This window comes from Electrophorus electricus, chromosome 16, assembly GCF_041902795.1.
Source record: "Electrophorus electricus isolate QZ-2024a chromosome 16, ASM4190279v1, whole genome shotgun sequence".
In the NCBI taxonomy this organism is placed as follows: Eukaryota; Metazoa; Chordata; class Actinopteri; order Gymnotiformes; family Gymnotidae; genus Electrophorus; species Electrophorus electricus.
Window position 1 is genome coordinate 5,349,930 of NC_137512.1, and position 17,571 is coordinate 5,367,500.

General features: G+C 43.5%; 1 protein-coding gene across 1 annotated transcript in view; it reads left to right on the plus strand.

The window, feature by feature from the left end:
- The first annotated feature begins 3,374 nt into the window (after nucleotides 1-3,374).
- pdgfc (platelet derived growth factor c) overlaps nucleotides 3,375-17,571 on the plus strand; it is a 49,193-nt gene continuing 34,996 nt past the window's right edge. The window contains exon 1 of the mRNA XM_027018177.3: nucleotides 3,375-4,321. Within this exon, the coding sequence (XP_026873978.1) occupies nucleotides 4,210-4,321 (112 nt within the window). The 5' untranslated portion in view covers nucleotides 3,375-4,209. The remainder of the gene's footprint in view (nucleotides 4,322-17,571) is intronic.

The following is a 17,571-nucleotide window of genomic DNA, read 5'->3' on the forward strand; positions in this document are numbered from 1 at the left end:
CAGGTGAGAGTCTCGGGGTTAGAAGGGTTGTATGTGGTATGACATGGTTAACAGGTGAGAGTCACTGGGTTAGAGGGGTTGTATGTGGTATGACATGGTTAACATGTGAGAGTCTCTGGGTTAGGGGGGTTGTATGTGGTATGACATGGTTAACGGGTGAGAGTCTCTGGGTTAGGGGTGTTGTATGTGGTATGACATGGTTAACGGGTGAGAGTCTCGGGGTTAGAGGGGTTGTATGTGGTATGACATGGTTAACGGGTGAGAGTCTCGGGGTTAGAAGGGTTGTATGTGGTATGACATGGTTAACGGGTGAGAGTCACTGGGTTAGAGGGGTTGTATGTGGTATGACATGGTTAACAGGTGAGAGTCTCTGGGTTAGAGGGGTTGTATGTGGTATGACATGGTTAACGGGTGAGAGTCTCTGGGTTAGGGGGGTTGTATGTGGTATGACATGGTTAACGGGTGAGAGTCTCTGGGTTAGGGGGGTTGTATGTGGTATGACATGGTTAACGGGTGAGAGTCTCTGGGTTAGGGGGGTTGTATGTGGTATGACATGGTTAACGGGTGAGAGTCTCTGGGTTAGGGGGGTTGTATGTGGTATGACATGGTTAACGGGTGAGAGTCTCTGGGTTAGAGGGGTTGTATGTGGTATGCAAATGCTCAACTGAGAGCACAATATCAGAAAATGGGGATTAGGTTATCAGAGGTATGGCCAGGTGTAAAGTTTATACATCACTGTTCCAGGCAAAAAGAATAGCCTGCCAGATCCAAGCCGCTAAAAGCAGATCGGAAAGTGCTCATGAGCGCATGAGTGCAGAGATGGATTGGTGGAATCTATTAATAAGATGAAGCGGAGATTTACATGTCTGATTTATTAGAAAAGTGCCTGTCATTGTAATTCAGCGCTTGCTGCTGCTTGCCAAGAGAGACATGTCACTTATCCTGTAGCTTTCTACTGTGCATTATTAGCCAAAACAAGTTTTCAGAGCTCCTTATGACTTGAGTTGCCTCATCAAACATTAAATTAGGCCCTCCAGTGATGATTGCCACTTAGATGTTTTTTGAGTAGGCTCAGATGAACAAAACCAGATCAGATTTCAGTTTGGGGGGGGGGGGGGGTTTGCTGTTGTTTTCTGTATGATGCAGACCCAACCTCAAGACATGACTTTATTTTATAACATGTAAAATGAGCAACTTAAGTTTTACATTCATTTATACAGTTTTTTAAACAAATAGTCTCGTAGAAACTGTGGAAGTTTAAACTTGGGGCCAATTATACAAAAACAGATAAGTTGCTTAACAACAAATTTCACCTACTATCCATGTTCAGTAGCAAACAAATGTAGAAGGGGAGCATAAATACCACTAACATACCTGAGGTAAAATCGTATATCTTCAAAATGATTGGTGATTTTTTTTTTTTTTCCATCAAGAACCATCTCAATTTTTACAGTAATCAATCAGAATGCAAGAAGGTCCCTGACCTGACTGTAGCTATGAAGGACACCACCAGGTGTCTCTAGGCTCCAAGCAGAACATCATCTCTACCAAAAAGAAAAATATATCATAACTGACCGATTCAGTCTTGTTTACATTTGATTTTCAGACTAGGCCAGAAATCCAGATATGTAATTAAAACAGTTGTATGTAAATGACAAAAACAAACACATGGCAGAAAGAGAGGTCAATGGATCCCAGCGTGCCCCACCCTGGGGCTTCATTTATTTGATGCCCACCATGACCTGTTGGATTCTGGGTGAATGATGTTCAACAGGAGAGGCGGTGACAAAACATTTGTTTACTTTGCATTCTCTGTGAGCTCATTTTGGTGGTGTTTGTATCTGATCCAGCAGATCTCGTCGCGAACCACCAAAATCTGCTCTGGTTTTAATTCCACTGTTTGCTGAAGTCTGTTTCCTTGTGTAGGACCACCGTGAAAGTACAAGATATTATAATGTCTACGCAAGATCTTCCGAAACCTTCACACACACACACACACGTGCATACACACACACACAAACACAGAGAGAGGAAGGGAGAGGGAGAGAGAATGAGAGAGCAAGAGGTAGAGAGAGAGAGAGAGAGAGAGAGAGAGAGAGATTCCTTCTGGCTGAGGTGCTGACATCTGCTGTAGGCTTTGGGGATGGAATGTGATCCTCTCCCACAGAGAGCTCACAAGCTCACAATCCTGAAGCCCTGGCTCCATCTGTGCACAGCCCTCTACTGCAGGTCCATATAGAACAACATTCCTTCTTTTGTTTCTGTGTATTATGGGTGCCACAATGTAGCACTTCTGAGAGATCAACATAACATAAAACCATACAGTTATCTGAATATCTCTAGGGGTGTAACATACACAAAACCTCTGTAATATCATATGGTTAATTTGTTTCATAACTGTACATATAGTGTTACTGGTGCTTCAGGAATGTCTCAGTCTTTCTTTTTTTTCACTTTTTCACATTCATTTGTGTATAAGACAATGCTTGTGTAACCACAAGCTGCGTGTGACCGCAGTGTTTGCCACGCATCAGTGCCTTAACTTTCCAGATCACAGCACTGGTGTTTCCACTACAAACTTCCACGGCATTAGAGAGCAGAGGTCTGCAGGAGTCAGCGCGATCCAGACCTCCTTGGATTCACTGGATTCACCCTCCCGGGTTCCCTCTGTTGCCTCTCTTCTCCTGTAATGGTCAGGGGCTGAAGCGAATTGCTTGGCCATTGCATCATACATCTGGCAGGATCACTTCGGTGTGTGTGCCCCAGCTCGGCTTGTTTAGTCTGCCATAAGAGCTCACGCTGGTAACGCACATGTACGGAACTCGCTGGCAAACAGGGAGATGAGATTAACCACATGAAAAGGCTTTTATGAGGTGATGTATTGAGCTGGCGAAAGGAAATGGCTTACAGGCTGCAGAGAGCACGCTTCCTGCAGCTTTGATAAGACAAATTGAGAAGTTCTCAAACTTTTCCCAAAAGGCGCATTAGACGTTGTTCTCATATCGCGATGATGAAATACCCAGTGAAACGATGGAAAGGTTAAGATGCAGGACTAAACACAAGGGCGAATGTAGGAATATTTGATAGGCGATGGTATGTTCCAACTTGGCGGTGCTGTTCAGAAACCTCATAACGTATGAAAAATGGATGAGTGGATGATAAGTGTATAGCCTACTTGTGGAAACTCGCCAAGGGTAAATTTAACTTGGGCTATGTTCAACAGTGATAAAAGATGAAACGCCAGTTTTGGTTCCAATTGTTTAATTTTGGCTATTTATTCATTTATTTATTTGGTAAAGAACACATAAATAGTTACAATAAAATGACGATAATAATACAGTTTTATTTAAATGATAATCATTACCAAAAAAAAAAAAGTATTATGCAAAATTTCGCCTGACTATTTTCACGTTTGCGGGGTTTTGCTAGGTAGATGGGTGTAAAATTGCGGAGGTTGTGTCTTTCAGCGCAGGCGACGACAGCAGGAGCGACGTCTGAAGGGATCCCCGCCTTTCCGGGGAGTTTCCGCCACTGCGAAGTTCTACTTCATGTGCAGCACCTGTTGCATGGTCAGTCGCCCTTTTGTCGTCTCCAGATATTTAGCCCCTCCGTCGCCCTCTCACAAGACGTCTTCAAGATCCCAGAGTACATCTTCAAATTATTTTACGTGCTTCTTCTTGCTATTGAAATGGTTTCTTTTTTCTTTTTTTAAAATCTTTTAACAAGCATGCACAACTTTACCACCGTGTGGATGGAGTATCGGTGCCTCCAAGCTCGTTTGAAACATTTAGGAGATGACTGTTGTCCGATGCTCAGAGGATCATTGGATCATTTGAATCATTGATAGTAGTGTTATTGTACGCCGTTTGCAACGACTTTTTTCGGGGTGAACTTTTTCCCGAGTTTTCAAAAACTTTTCTGAACAACATAGTTCCTACGAACTCAACAGGTGCGATCTGATCTAGTTCTCCCAATTATTGCTTAGTGGTGGCTGCCTTTTGACTGATGCTTAATTATTAACATTGCACAAAGCAGCCCGTGAATCTGCGGCAGGACTCTCGTCGTTTGGGACTATGTGGTTTCTACTTTGCGCCCATTTCCTACACATGTGTCCAAGGTCGGATAGCTGTCAGAAAACAGACGTTTCTGCATGGTGATTAAAGGTCCACGTATCCAGAGCCCAGGCGTCGGCTGCCATCACGCGTCCAAATGATTCCTATTCTAGTCCTCTTCATTGTGTCGTCTCTTCTTCAAGGGTCGGAGGCGGAATCATCAGCGCTCATCAGTAAAATTCACCAGGCAAATGTGAACGAGCAAAATGGTAAGTTAAAGGCGCACAGTCTACTGGACTATAACTAGTTTTTCTTTCTTTTTTTTTCTTTCTGTCTGTCTTTCTTTCGTGATGACCTTCCACGTTCGCATGGCGTATGTTCCGCGCGTTCGGGAGTGACTCGTTCCGGAGTGAAAATGGCAATGAATGGGTGCGTTTGTTCAGTTCAAACAGCATTATCGTAGGTAGGAAGTGGAAATTACCTCTGCCTTTAAAGTGTATCCGTATGTGTATTTAGGGAGGGGGGGACTCATGGTAGCGGCGTCCCATGAGAACGGATTGCGCTCCGATCACAGAAAGACTCCATTCATAAAGCGCGAGAAGCCCGGGGCAATGCAATTTGCTTGCCTCTGAACCTCACTGATACTTAAAGATGAATAGCGAAAATGTCATAAGGTCCCTTTTTAACTTGCTCTGAAAATGCAAACACCCTTCGATGACAAACAAACCATCGCCCCGCATGGATCATTAGCAGAAATTAAAACCTTTACTATGCTCGCAGAGGTGGGTGCGCACCTGAACTGTGCCAGGGGTCACAGTTTGGTGTTTTTGTTTTTTGTTTTTTTAAACCTTTAATTTTATCATACTGGGTAGCAAGTATACTGAGAATATTTGGTCATGTGTTTTTGTTCACTAAGAACTTTGTGTAAAGTGGTATTTTAATGTAAACGTCCAGTTGAATACAGCTCTGAATAAAAGAGAAACAGGGGAAAACATTTATACTTTACAATGACTTGCTGTGTCTCTCCTCATGATAGCACTGCCGTGGGATGATAGCAGAACATGCATAATTTAAGTAACCCAGTACCCTTACCATATGTGACAGAAATGGTAAAGTCTCTCGACTGGTTAAGAAAGGGCACTAGATGCAAACTACCACCTTTTTCATTTCGGGCTGAAAGAATACAGGTGAATGAGTGGGAGTGGCTGCCAAGCACATCTCAAAGGTGAGTCTTGTTCTCTAGCCATCTTTTATCACCTCAACAATGCACACCTTATAGTAGCCCCCTGTGGGGGCTGATAAACAGTGCCACTAACTTTTGAGGTTTTGGGGGGGAGCCCTTTCCATCTGTTGGAGGCTATGGCTCAGGAAATATTCTCTGGAAACCTTGTGTACTTGGCTACCAATATGAAGGTGTAGGGCTTGTATAAGAACCTAAAATAGGATAGTTCTGATTTGTTTAACTTTTTCTTAGTCGTGGCATAATTACTTACATATTATTACATATATAATGGGTAATTTTTCTAAAATGATGAAAATATTAAAAATAGACAGTGTGTCTAAATGTTTGATGATGGGACTGATGCAGCTGTTATACGAGGTCCTTGTAGGAGGAGATCTGCTTACATGTTTATGAGTGGTTCATGAAGAAATCTCATAAAGGAGCTTAAATCAGTGTGGTGGGGTTACAGCTGTTCACACTGCACAGTCCATAACAAATTACATGTACTGAATGAGCTTATTAGCAGGTTGGTTCATGCAGCCTGGACTTATTGAAATAGATGTCACCTCATGCAGTGAGAATGATATTCATTTGCAGCTAGAATTGTAACCATAGAAACATTTGTAATTACATTTTTTTTGTTGGTGGAAATGCCATGAACTCCTCCTCCTCTGTGGATATGTATAACCACCTCAATTTGCAAGGCATTTGGGACATGAAACAAAAAGCACGTCAGCTGCATGTTGGCTATTGTATTAAATGCCTCATTGCCCTCTGTACACAGGCCCAGTAGATAGATGTGAATAAGCCTTGAACTTCCTGTTCAAACCCTCCGCTAGCTGGTTGTCCAGACCTGTACCTGGGTTTGTCCTGTGAGCACTATAGACATGGTTACAGCAGAGTGCTTATCCAGCCTGCCATGAGCACTTTTTACTGGAGCCAAATTATCCATCAGTAATCTGCTGTAGCACCTCCACCGTGGGCCACACAGGAAGGGGAAGGCATGTGGGAAAAGCCAGGCAGAAATCCTCCCTCCCAGGTTGAAGCGCCCAGTGAGGAACAGGGTGAATGTGGCAGTAGAGCTAGCTGGAAAATCTGTGGCATTTCTGGTTATTCACTCACTGTGGATTCCCAATGCTGTATCTTATGATGTTGCTCTTCAACATAACCCGTTAATATCACTATTCCAAAAACAGTTTACATGTTAACGTTTTAATACTAAATTGGCTCCTGTTGTTAATGTTTAGTAATGATGACACTGCTTTGAAAAACACTTTTATTCAAAATGACTGAATAAAGCATGAGCAAAGGCCTTGGTCAGGGGCCCAACAGTGGCAGTCTGTCCGGGGTGGGGCTTGCACTGTCAATCCTTTGATTACTAGTCAAGTACTAGTAGTAACCACTGAGCTAACATTACTAGATGGATGGATGGATGGATGGATGGATGGATGGATGGATGGATGGATGGATGGATGGATGGATGGATGGATGGATGGATGGATGGATGGATGGATGGATGGATGGATGGATGGATGGATGGATGGATGGATGGATGGATGGATGGATGGAACGAACAAAGAAATGTAGTTTTTGGGTGGAGTCACTGTATCAGTTTCAGTAAAACAATATTTTCATAATTGCAGTCCACATGGATTGTGTTTCGCTTGTAATTATAACAGATTGTCCCACACACAAAGAAACAACAGTCACTGACCTCTTCAGACACATCCATACCCAAATCAGGTCAATGTGATCTTTAACAGACACGAGTAATGTTGTAGCCATTCATTCTCTAGGGCCACTGCAGAGATCTTTAAAATGTGAGGGCTCTTAGGGGGCATTGGCAGAGTTGTAAGGTTGCTGCCCTGTTCCGTGCCCTTGTACAGTCTGCAGTGTTATGAGATAGCTTTTATCTGCTGTGTATGTAAGGTGGGGCTGGCATAAGACTTTTCCAAAATGATTTTCAGTCCCCATGAAATGAAACAAGCTTTTCAGTTGCCCCCCTCCCCCCCCCCCACACACACACACAAAAACACACTGATCACTGATACAAATAACTCTCTGTTAAAGTAAGAGATTACTCTGACCCTTTTTAGGCTAAGTGCCCCTGGCTGCTGTATTGAAGTTAGCTGTCAGTCCACACCCTGCACCCTGCCAATTCATCGAGTCTGAAAGCAGAAAAGGAGTCCACTCAACTCCTGGGGAAAAAACCTGGCACATTGTGTGCGTTAAACATACATGCAGTCCAGCACACTCCTGAGTGTCTGCAGGCAAAAAGCTCAGGAACGCTGCGGGTCTTTCGAGTGCAGGGTAACCGCGTCCTGGCCTCTCTGGCAGGTTGACAGCTGAAGCAGATGAGCGAGTCTCTGCCTGCCTGAGCTTTGCCGCATGGGCCTGTGAGAGCACATACCTCTTGTTAGCGGGACACGGGGCTGCTGGGAGAAGCAGCAGTAGTCGGGGCTGCGTTACACTCCTCTTTCCTGAACTGTGCTGTTTTCCATCATTTTCACTTGTCTTTTTTGGGGTACCGATTTGTTTTTGTCCTCTACAATTGCTGACCCACTTCTTAAAACCGCAATAATTGTAGTGCAATGCATGTTATAAAAATTTATTTATTAATCTAGCACTGCCTGAACAGTTTAGGTCAAATAGATTTTAGAAAAAAGGTCAGTGTTAACATGATCGCTGACTTCAGTGCTCAGAGCTGAAATGGGAAATCCTCCCCATCTGATTAATCAGGAAGTCTGAAACACTTTCATCTGGACAGGGGAAGGATTCTTTCAAGATAATGACAGGTTTAATACAGCACACCAAAACCCACAATCAGGGAGGGAAGACCTTTCGCCTGTATCTAACTGGCTGCTTCCTTGAAGAAAGAAAAGAGGAAAATAAGAATGTGGTCTGAAAGTCTATAATCTTGGAGAACAAATGTTTCCCCTTGGTTACTATTCATGTGGGATGATTGTATGGTGTGATGAGCAACTGTGTCTTAAGACTCCCACATCCACTGGCCATGAGAGTGACCTTGTATGGTAGTTCTTTTAAAAGCAGCACATTTGATGGGCGTCCAATCAGAAATAGAACACTGTGATATTTCGGTGCGTGACTAACTTTGCATACCATATTTAAATTTTTGCGACATAAATGTACTTGTAGAAATGGCCCTGGCTCTAAAAGCAGGGTACCTGTGAGAAGAGGGGGCCTGTCGAGATCTTGTGCTGTTCTGAAGGGGAAAGGTGGAGTAGCTGGTCCTCAGGACCCTCGTACCTGACACCATCAACTTCCGTCAGTCTCTCCCCAGATGACGGCACTTCCTCCACTGCCACACCTTTGCACCTCTTCTCACTCCTGCCGTCCATCAGACCCCTGACAGTTTAAACACGGCTGCCTCAGCCATTTTTCACAAGAACCTTTTTTTTTTTTTTTTAAGATACTTTATCTTGATAAATGACTGAGACATAATGTGAGGAGAATGTGCGTAGATGCCGTCTCACTCAAGCAGAAATTTAGTCACACTCTGATAAGCTGCTTCGTGTTTAGGTCGGAAAAACGAATCCACCGTGAACCATTAAACATGAGGATCACCTGTAACTCTCTGCTTTTATCCTGGTGCAGCAAATAATTCTGCACTCTTAGCTGTAAGTTGTTTGTGAACATGACCTGTTTTCAAAGTGAACTAAATTCCACTGTCATATTGAGGGTTTGTTTTTAACTGGTAAATGCTACGACTTGACCGTAGTTTCCATCTCTTCCAGGCATGTCTACATACCTTGGCAGGTTTTACCTCTCGCTGTCTGAGATGTATTTTCAAATGCCCCCCTCTGCGTCGCTCCACTTTTCTTTCATAGTCTGCCTTTGCCTCTTTACGTTTTGTTTTTTTTTTTTTCATTCTGCCTGTTCCCATGTTGTTGGATGCAGTCGTTTTCATCTGCGCTGCCGTGGTCTGGCCGCCCAACGCTGATGGCGTGCAGTCTGCTTCTGATCACGCTGGGAAGCTGGAAACTAGCAGACGGTTGCATCAGAAGGACACCCTTAACCAGTCTTGTTATTTCTGCAAACCGTTGTTGTCAAGACGTAAGGGATCCTCGCAATGTGGTGCTGCTGAGAAATTCCCACTGTCGAACCGAACTGTTCCGTCCTTTCGATCCAGACGTCCGAGTGGCAGAAAATAACCTCTTGCAATAACATCCATGTTTTTGTGCAGTGCTGATGTTCTATTAGTGGATGTCTTTATTTCAGTGAGCAATGCTGCTACAGGTCTGAATGCTTGCCTCTTACTTCAGATGGCGGGACCTGCACTAAATGGGCCCAAACTAAGGGGTCGGTTTCATTATTCAGTTTGTTTCAGATAAATGTCAATCACTTTTCTTTTAGCAAATCAAATGACCACAGATAGAGAGAAATGGTGATGGGGTTTCCTGCCATCATCCTGCAGTGTAATGGTACCTAATCCAGTCATCATCCTGCAGTGTAATGGTACCTAATCTTGCCATCATCCTGCAGTGTAAAGGTACCTAATCCTACCATCATCTTGCAGTGTAACGGTACCTAATCCTACCATCATCTTGCAGTGTAACGGTACCTAATCCTGCTATCATCCTGCAGTGTTTACGGTACCTAATCCTACCATCATCTTGCAGTGTAATGGTACCTAATCCTGCCATCATCCTGCAGTATAAAGGTACCTAATCCAGTCATCATCCTGCAGTGTAAAAGTACCTAATCCTGCCATCATCCTGCAGTGTAACGGTACCTAATACTGCCATCATCCTGCAGTGTAACGGTACCTAATCCAGTCATCATCCTGCAGTGTAACGGTACCTAATCGAGTCATCATCCTGAAGTGTAACGGTACCTAATCCAGTCATCATCCTGAAGTGTAAAGGTACCTAATCCTGCCATCATCCTGCAGTGTAATGGTACCTAATCCTGCCATCATCCTGCAGTGTAACGGTACCTAATCCTGCCATCATCCTGCAGTGTCACGGTACCTAATCCTGCCATCATCCTGCAGTGTAATGGTACCTAATCCAGTCATCATCCTGCAGTGTAACGGTACCTAATCCTGCCATCATCCTGAAGTGTAACGGTAACTAATCTCGCCATCATTTAACAGTGTAATGGGATCTAGATCAGCCATCATCCTGCAGAGTAACATGATAAACCCATCATTCTAGAGAATATAATCCAGTCATTATTATCCTGCTCTGAAATGGGATCTAATCCAATCATTATCCTACATCCTATGTAGGCAAGTGTTCATGCTGATCTTGTCTCCATTGATGAATTTCTCCTCCTCAGGAAGTAGAGGTTCATCTGTAGTGTCACATACATACCTTCATGGTGTTCCTTCTATAAAGGATCAGGCTCAAGTGTCACAAAATGATGATGCTTGTGGAAGCTTGATTTACAAATTTAACCACAACCACACTACCAATTTAAAGTAAGTGGCTGAAAACAGAAATATTCTAATACCAAAGATATTCAGCAAATTAAAATATGTTAAAAAGGTTTGTAAAAGTTAAAATGTTCTAAAAATTAAAGATATTCTAAAAAAATAAAATTCTTATACTGAAAAAATTCTGGAAAACAAATAAAAACATATATTTATAAGATATTGTGCTTTAAAGGAAACTGGGAGTTAAGATACGTGTTCTGCAGTACCCTCATGCGTTTTTCAGCACATCACAGTCGAAACCTTTAAGAGTCTCTTGGATGTGGATATTGGCACAGAAGCCCAGCAGCTCTGTGAGAAGCCCTGTAAATAGCACTCAGTTATTATGTGTTAAGACCAGTTTTTTCTTAGTTATGCGGATATAGATTTGGTAAACGTCAGGAGCGTTTAAAGTTTTACAAGAAACGATGTAGCCAAACATGAGGTATGAAAGAGTGGGTTGTATGGTTTTTATGTTTTTGTTTGCTAATTAGTTAATTAATTAATTAATGGGGTGCTCTATAGATTTTAGTTATTAAATGTACCAGCATACACACACACACACACACACACACACACACACACACACACACACACACACCTTTAACAGTCTCTGGGATGTGGGTATTGGCACTGAAGCCTGCCAGCTCTGTGAGAAGCCCTGTAAATAGCACTCAGTTATGTGTGAAGAACAGTTTTTCTTAGTTATGCAAATATAGATTTGTAAATGTCAAGAGCATTAAAGGTTTTACAAGAAGTGATGTGGCCAAAGACAAGGCATAAAAGAGCAGGTCTTCTGGTTTTTATGGATTTTGTTTGATAATTCATTAACTGATTAGGAACTTCTCTATGGATTTTAGTCAAAAAATGTACTAGCCTACATGCACACACACGCGCTGCAGCTCTGTCATCCTGCACTGAATCGAAGTGCCTTAGGAGGTATGTTGGTGTTGAGCTGCTACAATACCACCACCATACCATATGCTCCACCTGTCCTTTCTGGGACCTCCGCTCTGCTCCTCCATCTGTCACTCGCTCTCTCACTCCGTTCACTCCTTTCTGAGAAACGGCTGGCCAGAGAAACGCGGCTGCCAGGCGCCAGTGTTTCTTATCCCTAATGATCCACTTTTTCTGCTCACCACTGAGTCACGACTCTTCGCTATAAAACTTCCTTCCTGTCTGTTGGCCAGTTTACTATGTGGCTCCAAAGGGGAAATAAGTAATGAACCAAAGGCGGAAGACAGTTTTGGACAGGAAGGAGAGAGAGTGCATGCAGATGTTATTGACCTGTGTGATTCTGAGTGCGTCTGGGTGATGAGCGAGGGAGATCGGCGCTCCTTAATGAGGACAGGTATAAGTTAAGCTGTGTCAGAAGACATTCAAATTCGAGCCAGAAAACACAGGGGGGTTTGATGCTCACAGCAATTCTGTTCCATTCTGTTAAACCTGGGGTTTGGGATGCACGGAAAGTATATGCACGAATTGGTTTGAATCCTAATTTAAGGGATTTAAAGGATGTCATAGCCCCAAATGCCAGCGTTGCTAATAATGAATTACAGCCCGTAGGGGCCGATTGGTACTATGCATATGAGACCATGTGAGCAGCTATGTACAAGCTATGCTAATTTTATCCCCATTAACTTCTCTGGTAGAGGTTCTCTGTTAACATTGGCTCCGTGTTGGTTGTTGACGTTCGATTTCCTGTTGTTATCATTTCTAAGAGTATTTTTTTTAAAGTTATTTCAGAATGTGTACTGCACTTAAACAGGCAGAACATGATATCCCACAGCCCTATTATCATTCTGTCAGCAGATCAGCATTCACTGGTGAAATATGGACGTGAAATATGAAGGTTAAAAAAGTGTGGGGGGTGGGGTACACCTGTCGCAGGGGCTGGCGAGTGGTGGGGGTCTGTGAGGCACCATGTGGCCTCTACGCTGTAATATACGAGCATGGGTCACACACTCCAGCGTGTGTAACTCAATCGTACCGGGTGCCTGGCTTTGGGCCCAAACACAAATAGGTATTCTGTGCGTACACAGACACACACACACACACACACAGACAGTGCACGACTGCTGCTATCAAGCATGGCGCTTCTGATGTCCCTGGAGACTCAAGATCTATTTCTCCACTCTTCAGGAGGAGAAACAGCAGCTGGCCTCTGGATGGTGTCTGAGATAGGTTCTCCTGGATGGTGTCTTAGATGAACTTCTCCTAGTTGGTGTCTGAGATTAGCTTCTCCTGTAGATTCTGTACAGTCGTTCATGGGTCTGAGCTGCAGTATGTCTGCTCCAGAAATTTCCATCAGGCTACTCTTGTGCCTTCATATGTACAAGGAATGACCCTGAATTTATTAATACTGTTGTGAGGAATTTGTTCCACATCAGCTCTGTGCTTTGCACCTCGTGTGTTTCCGGTTCCGCTGGCCTGTCAGAGAAAGATGGCGCAGGCGCTGTCTCTATCGCACACTGTGCTGCCTCAGTGTCAGAACAAAAACTGGAGAACTTCACTTTCAGTAGAGCCAGGAAGAAAAGGTTGCAAGGACTATGGCATGATGAAGGTTGTGGAGAGATGTGTGGGATGATCTGTTTCTCTCCACGAAGACCTTGAAGTTAGGCAGGAGATGATGGGTCATACTGAAGGTAGGGAAGGTAGAAGTTTTAAACACCCTCCATCAAGCATCTGCTCAGCTAGCCTTCATTAATGCCCAGAGCTGGCACAGCTAATTCAGAGCAGGAAACCCACCAGCTAATGAGACCCAAGCTGCATCCGTCCTCAGCACACCTCTGAATGTTGTGCATGCATGTGTGTGTGTGTGTGCGCGTGTGTGCAAGCACCTCTGTGTGTGACGTTTCATCACATATTCTGAGACACTGTCTCAGGTCTACTGTATCCCCAGACCTGCAGAAGTGTATAAGGAGGCAGACTTGCTGAGGTAGTCTGGGCCGCCATTGGGATAATCTGACACAGTTCTAAAGCTATTCTTCCTGCAGGGCCCCTGTGTCAGACAGAGCTGCTCAGCTTTTCTGCAGAAACCCTGTGGAGTGCTCATCTCACGCCCAGAACAGCTCGAACATCTGGGCACACATGCTGGCTTCGTGCCCTTGACTTTGTTGTGACCTGATTTATTTATTTTTTTTCGTCATGCTGTCTTTTTATTGTTCGAGTGACGTCATGAGCCTCTCTGTCCTGGTCTGCTGCCGCTGTCAAGGTCACTCAGTGGCCTCATCTGATGATGTGAGTAAAAATCATGTGTGAATCAGTTCAATTCTGGACCTGAGCTTTAAACAGAAACAGAGACCCAGTCCTCAGAGTGATTGATGTAGTCTCAGATCATACAAGCCAGTGTATAGCTTTGTGTTTGTTGTGAGGTAATGGAAGTGCAAATGCCTCTGCAAAGTGAAGCAGCTTCTTCATAGCAGCACAAATGGACCTGGAGCCAAACCAGCAGTTCGGGAACACCTTTTTAAATATGTGCACTGCTAATCAAAAGTGTCAATGTGGCCTCCTTACGGAGCGTGGCCTTCTTCCATCTGATGAAGATGGATGGCCGGCCGGGGTTAGCTGGGGATTTAAACAGATCTGGAGCACTTCTAAGATGGGCAAACAGTTTGCATGTGTAATTCCCCTGGAAGAGTTCACCAAGGAGCAGTTACAGTGAACGCGGGGCAATCCAGCAGACAGCTGGACCTTCAGATGTTTCTTCTAAGAACATGTGGTGCACACACCCACACGTGCAACTCGTTCACGCTGGGTGTGGGAGGAAGGCAGAGACTTCATGTTACAAAGTGCATTCGCAAACTGGAAAAGCTTATAGCGATATATAGTAAGAAGTGATGATGAGATGCTGGTTTACCCAGTAAGATAACCATTTTATTTAAGCAGACAGTTCTACTTATCTACAGTGCATGCATAATACAAATTAGTTAAGCACAAAAATGAGAGCATATCTTTTAAACAACCAAAATATACTCACATATAGTGGAATCCTTATATAAAGGGGAAGCTATTGAAACAAGTAAATAATAATGATAAAATATCTGATCCAATCAAGGAAAAAAAAATATTCAGTGAAATTAAAGCAATTAAAAACAAACATTTAAGTTTCATTTTATTCATGTCTGACTTCAGTTTATGGATCCAATCAGCAAAAGTTGCCCTCTTTTGTAAATTTCAAAATTATGAATGACACAATTACACAAACAGTGTCTAGAAACCAGATTCTCTCTCCATCTCATTTGTGACACACATTTGCCTTTGGCCTGTATTGTTTGTGTGACTTAGTTGGATATTTAGGAAGCTTTCAGTCAGACATAATTAAGCAGCTATTTTATTCGAATTCCACACTAACGCTGAGACGCTGACCGACTGGGTCAAACACAGACGCAGACGCTTTCGGCTTTCTTAAGTTTCAGCCGTTTTTGCTCACCAGGAGTACTGAATGTGTTGGGCCAAAGTTGCAACACTGACTTTACTCCCGGATTTTGCAGTTGGACGGTGGTCATCTTCATTCATCTCCAACAGGACGTCACACTTTGCGGTCGAACATATTGATGAAGGCAGCGCCATGGATTCCACGGCATGGTCCTCACATGCTTTATCGTTGAATTCATTCTGATTTGTAGCTTGTGCTTTTTCACCACTAGGGCAGTTCTGCAAGAAGCCCTCCAGACAATGGCCTGGTCTGATCTTGCCCTCTTCAGCTTCCTCGTGAGTGTTTTACGTCGCAAAGCCTGCCAGGTGAAAACCCACACTCAGCCTCAGAAACTCTTGGTGTGGATTCCTGCAGGCACAGCTCCAGGTCAGTGCCTGTTCTCAGGCCAGCGTGAAGTCAGACCAAGCAACATCTTCCAGCAAGCTCTCGGAGGCCAAATCTGTTGACTTGATGTTGGTGCTACACTTGCGGATAAGTGATTCCCTGTTTGGAATGTGGAATGTCATATGGAAACTTTGGAGAAAAACAACGTGAGATCTCTGGATGTTTTTTAAAACCAGGGGAAGAGTTCCTCACCCTTATGTATTTTGAACACTGTACAAGCTTCTCTTGAGCTCATAAACAAACTCTTGTGGTATGTCGTTTGGATCAGTCGAGCAAACCTCAGTCTAGTGGTTTTGTGACTCAAACGTGAAGATACGATGCAAGGTTTCATAAAATGACCACCCTTCTTTGCGTGATTCTTCTTTTGTTTACTTCAGGATTTAAGTTAAAATAGACAGTCTTCCAAACATCGCCAGTTTCGTTTAGCAGCATGAACAGAGGGTGAACTTAGCAGAGACATGAAAAGGGAAGAAAACAGGTCAAAAATGTGACTATTACAGTTAACCATCACCAGTACCGAACAATAATCATGAACAACAATTATAAATTGTAATAAATTATAAATATATAGTTTGTTTCAAGTGATTAAAAATGTAAAAGTTCTTAAGTAGTATATGTGTCAAAGTAAGAGGTTATTACCCATTACCCATAATGCTTTGTTTATTAATGTGATTTGGTGTATAGAATGAAAATAGTGATGGAACAATGTTTCGATTGTATTTTTTTATATCCTCTCACTCCTTCAGCCCAGTGCTCAAACAGCATGACCTGGTTCTGTACTGGACAGGTCCAGGCACCAAGCATTTGCTGTTAAATGTAGCAGATTAGCATGGACACCAGACAGTCTCTCATCTGCCCAACTTGAATCCATCACTCAGTCACAGCAGCTGAGAATGGCATTAAACCTGGGCCCTGATCAGGTGACAGAGAGGTGCACACACACACACACACACATACACACACACACACACACAGTCACCGATGGAACTACAGAGACTTCACTGCAGTCCCAGTGGTGAATAAGCACAGCTGGGCTCTAAAAAAATTCCCCAAGATGTCTCATGTCTATCAGAGTCTGGGGTTTGGCTAGATACAGATGTTGGTTGGTGTGTGTGTGTGTGTGTGTGTGTGTGTGTGTGTGTGTGTGTGTGTGTGTGTGTGTGTGTGCGTGCGTGCGTGTTTGTGTGTATTAGAGATGACGGGGCAGGAGGTTTTGGGAAGGGTGCATCTTTTAAGCAGAAGAAGTGTTTTTAAGTGCTGCCAGGGTCAGGCACTGATAGACGACACTATTGACTCTTCATGGCTGTCTTACAGGTGGTCTGCCTGAACAAGAAACTTTCCACTGTGCTGTGGACTTTTCTCCTGCCTTGTTAATGTGAAGTTACAAAAGCTTCATGACACTTGTTTGGCCACCCACCTCGATGACCGTGGATTCCAGGGTGGTTCAGGGGGAGAACAGCTTGACCCAGACATTTCAGCTTTTTTGGACTGTGCAAAAATACTGTTGCCTACTGCTGAGAAGTGTTTAAGGTCCATTTTAGAGGAGATGGGACTTTGCCCAGAGCAGGTGAGATGTGGTGAGAGTGTAAATGCAACAGAGACATTTAAGGGGTAGTGTGGTGCAGTATGATAGTGTAGTACCCTTACGGTTTAAAGATTCAGTATGGTGGTGTCATAGACATTAAAGAGTTGAGTACTGCAAATTTGGTATAATTTACATTGTACACCACATGTAATTCCAGTGATTAAGTGTAGCTGTTTGTTGGAACACAATGGGCACGAAGTAATTCCAGATAAGCTCTGAGTCTCTGAGAATGGATTAATGGTTGATACACTCAATCTGCTGGATTTATAGAACACCTACAACTACCACTGTTAACCTTATTCACATTACACTGTGGTCTCAAAGATGAGGTCATGAGAAAGACTGCTGAGTCTAGGTCAGGGGTGGATACTAGTGGGCCAGAGAAACGTGGAGGTGTAAAACGGTTGTAAAATTGCAGGGCCAGACAGCAGCTGTTTGAGGGTCCCAGACATATGC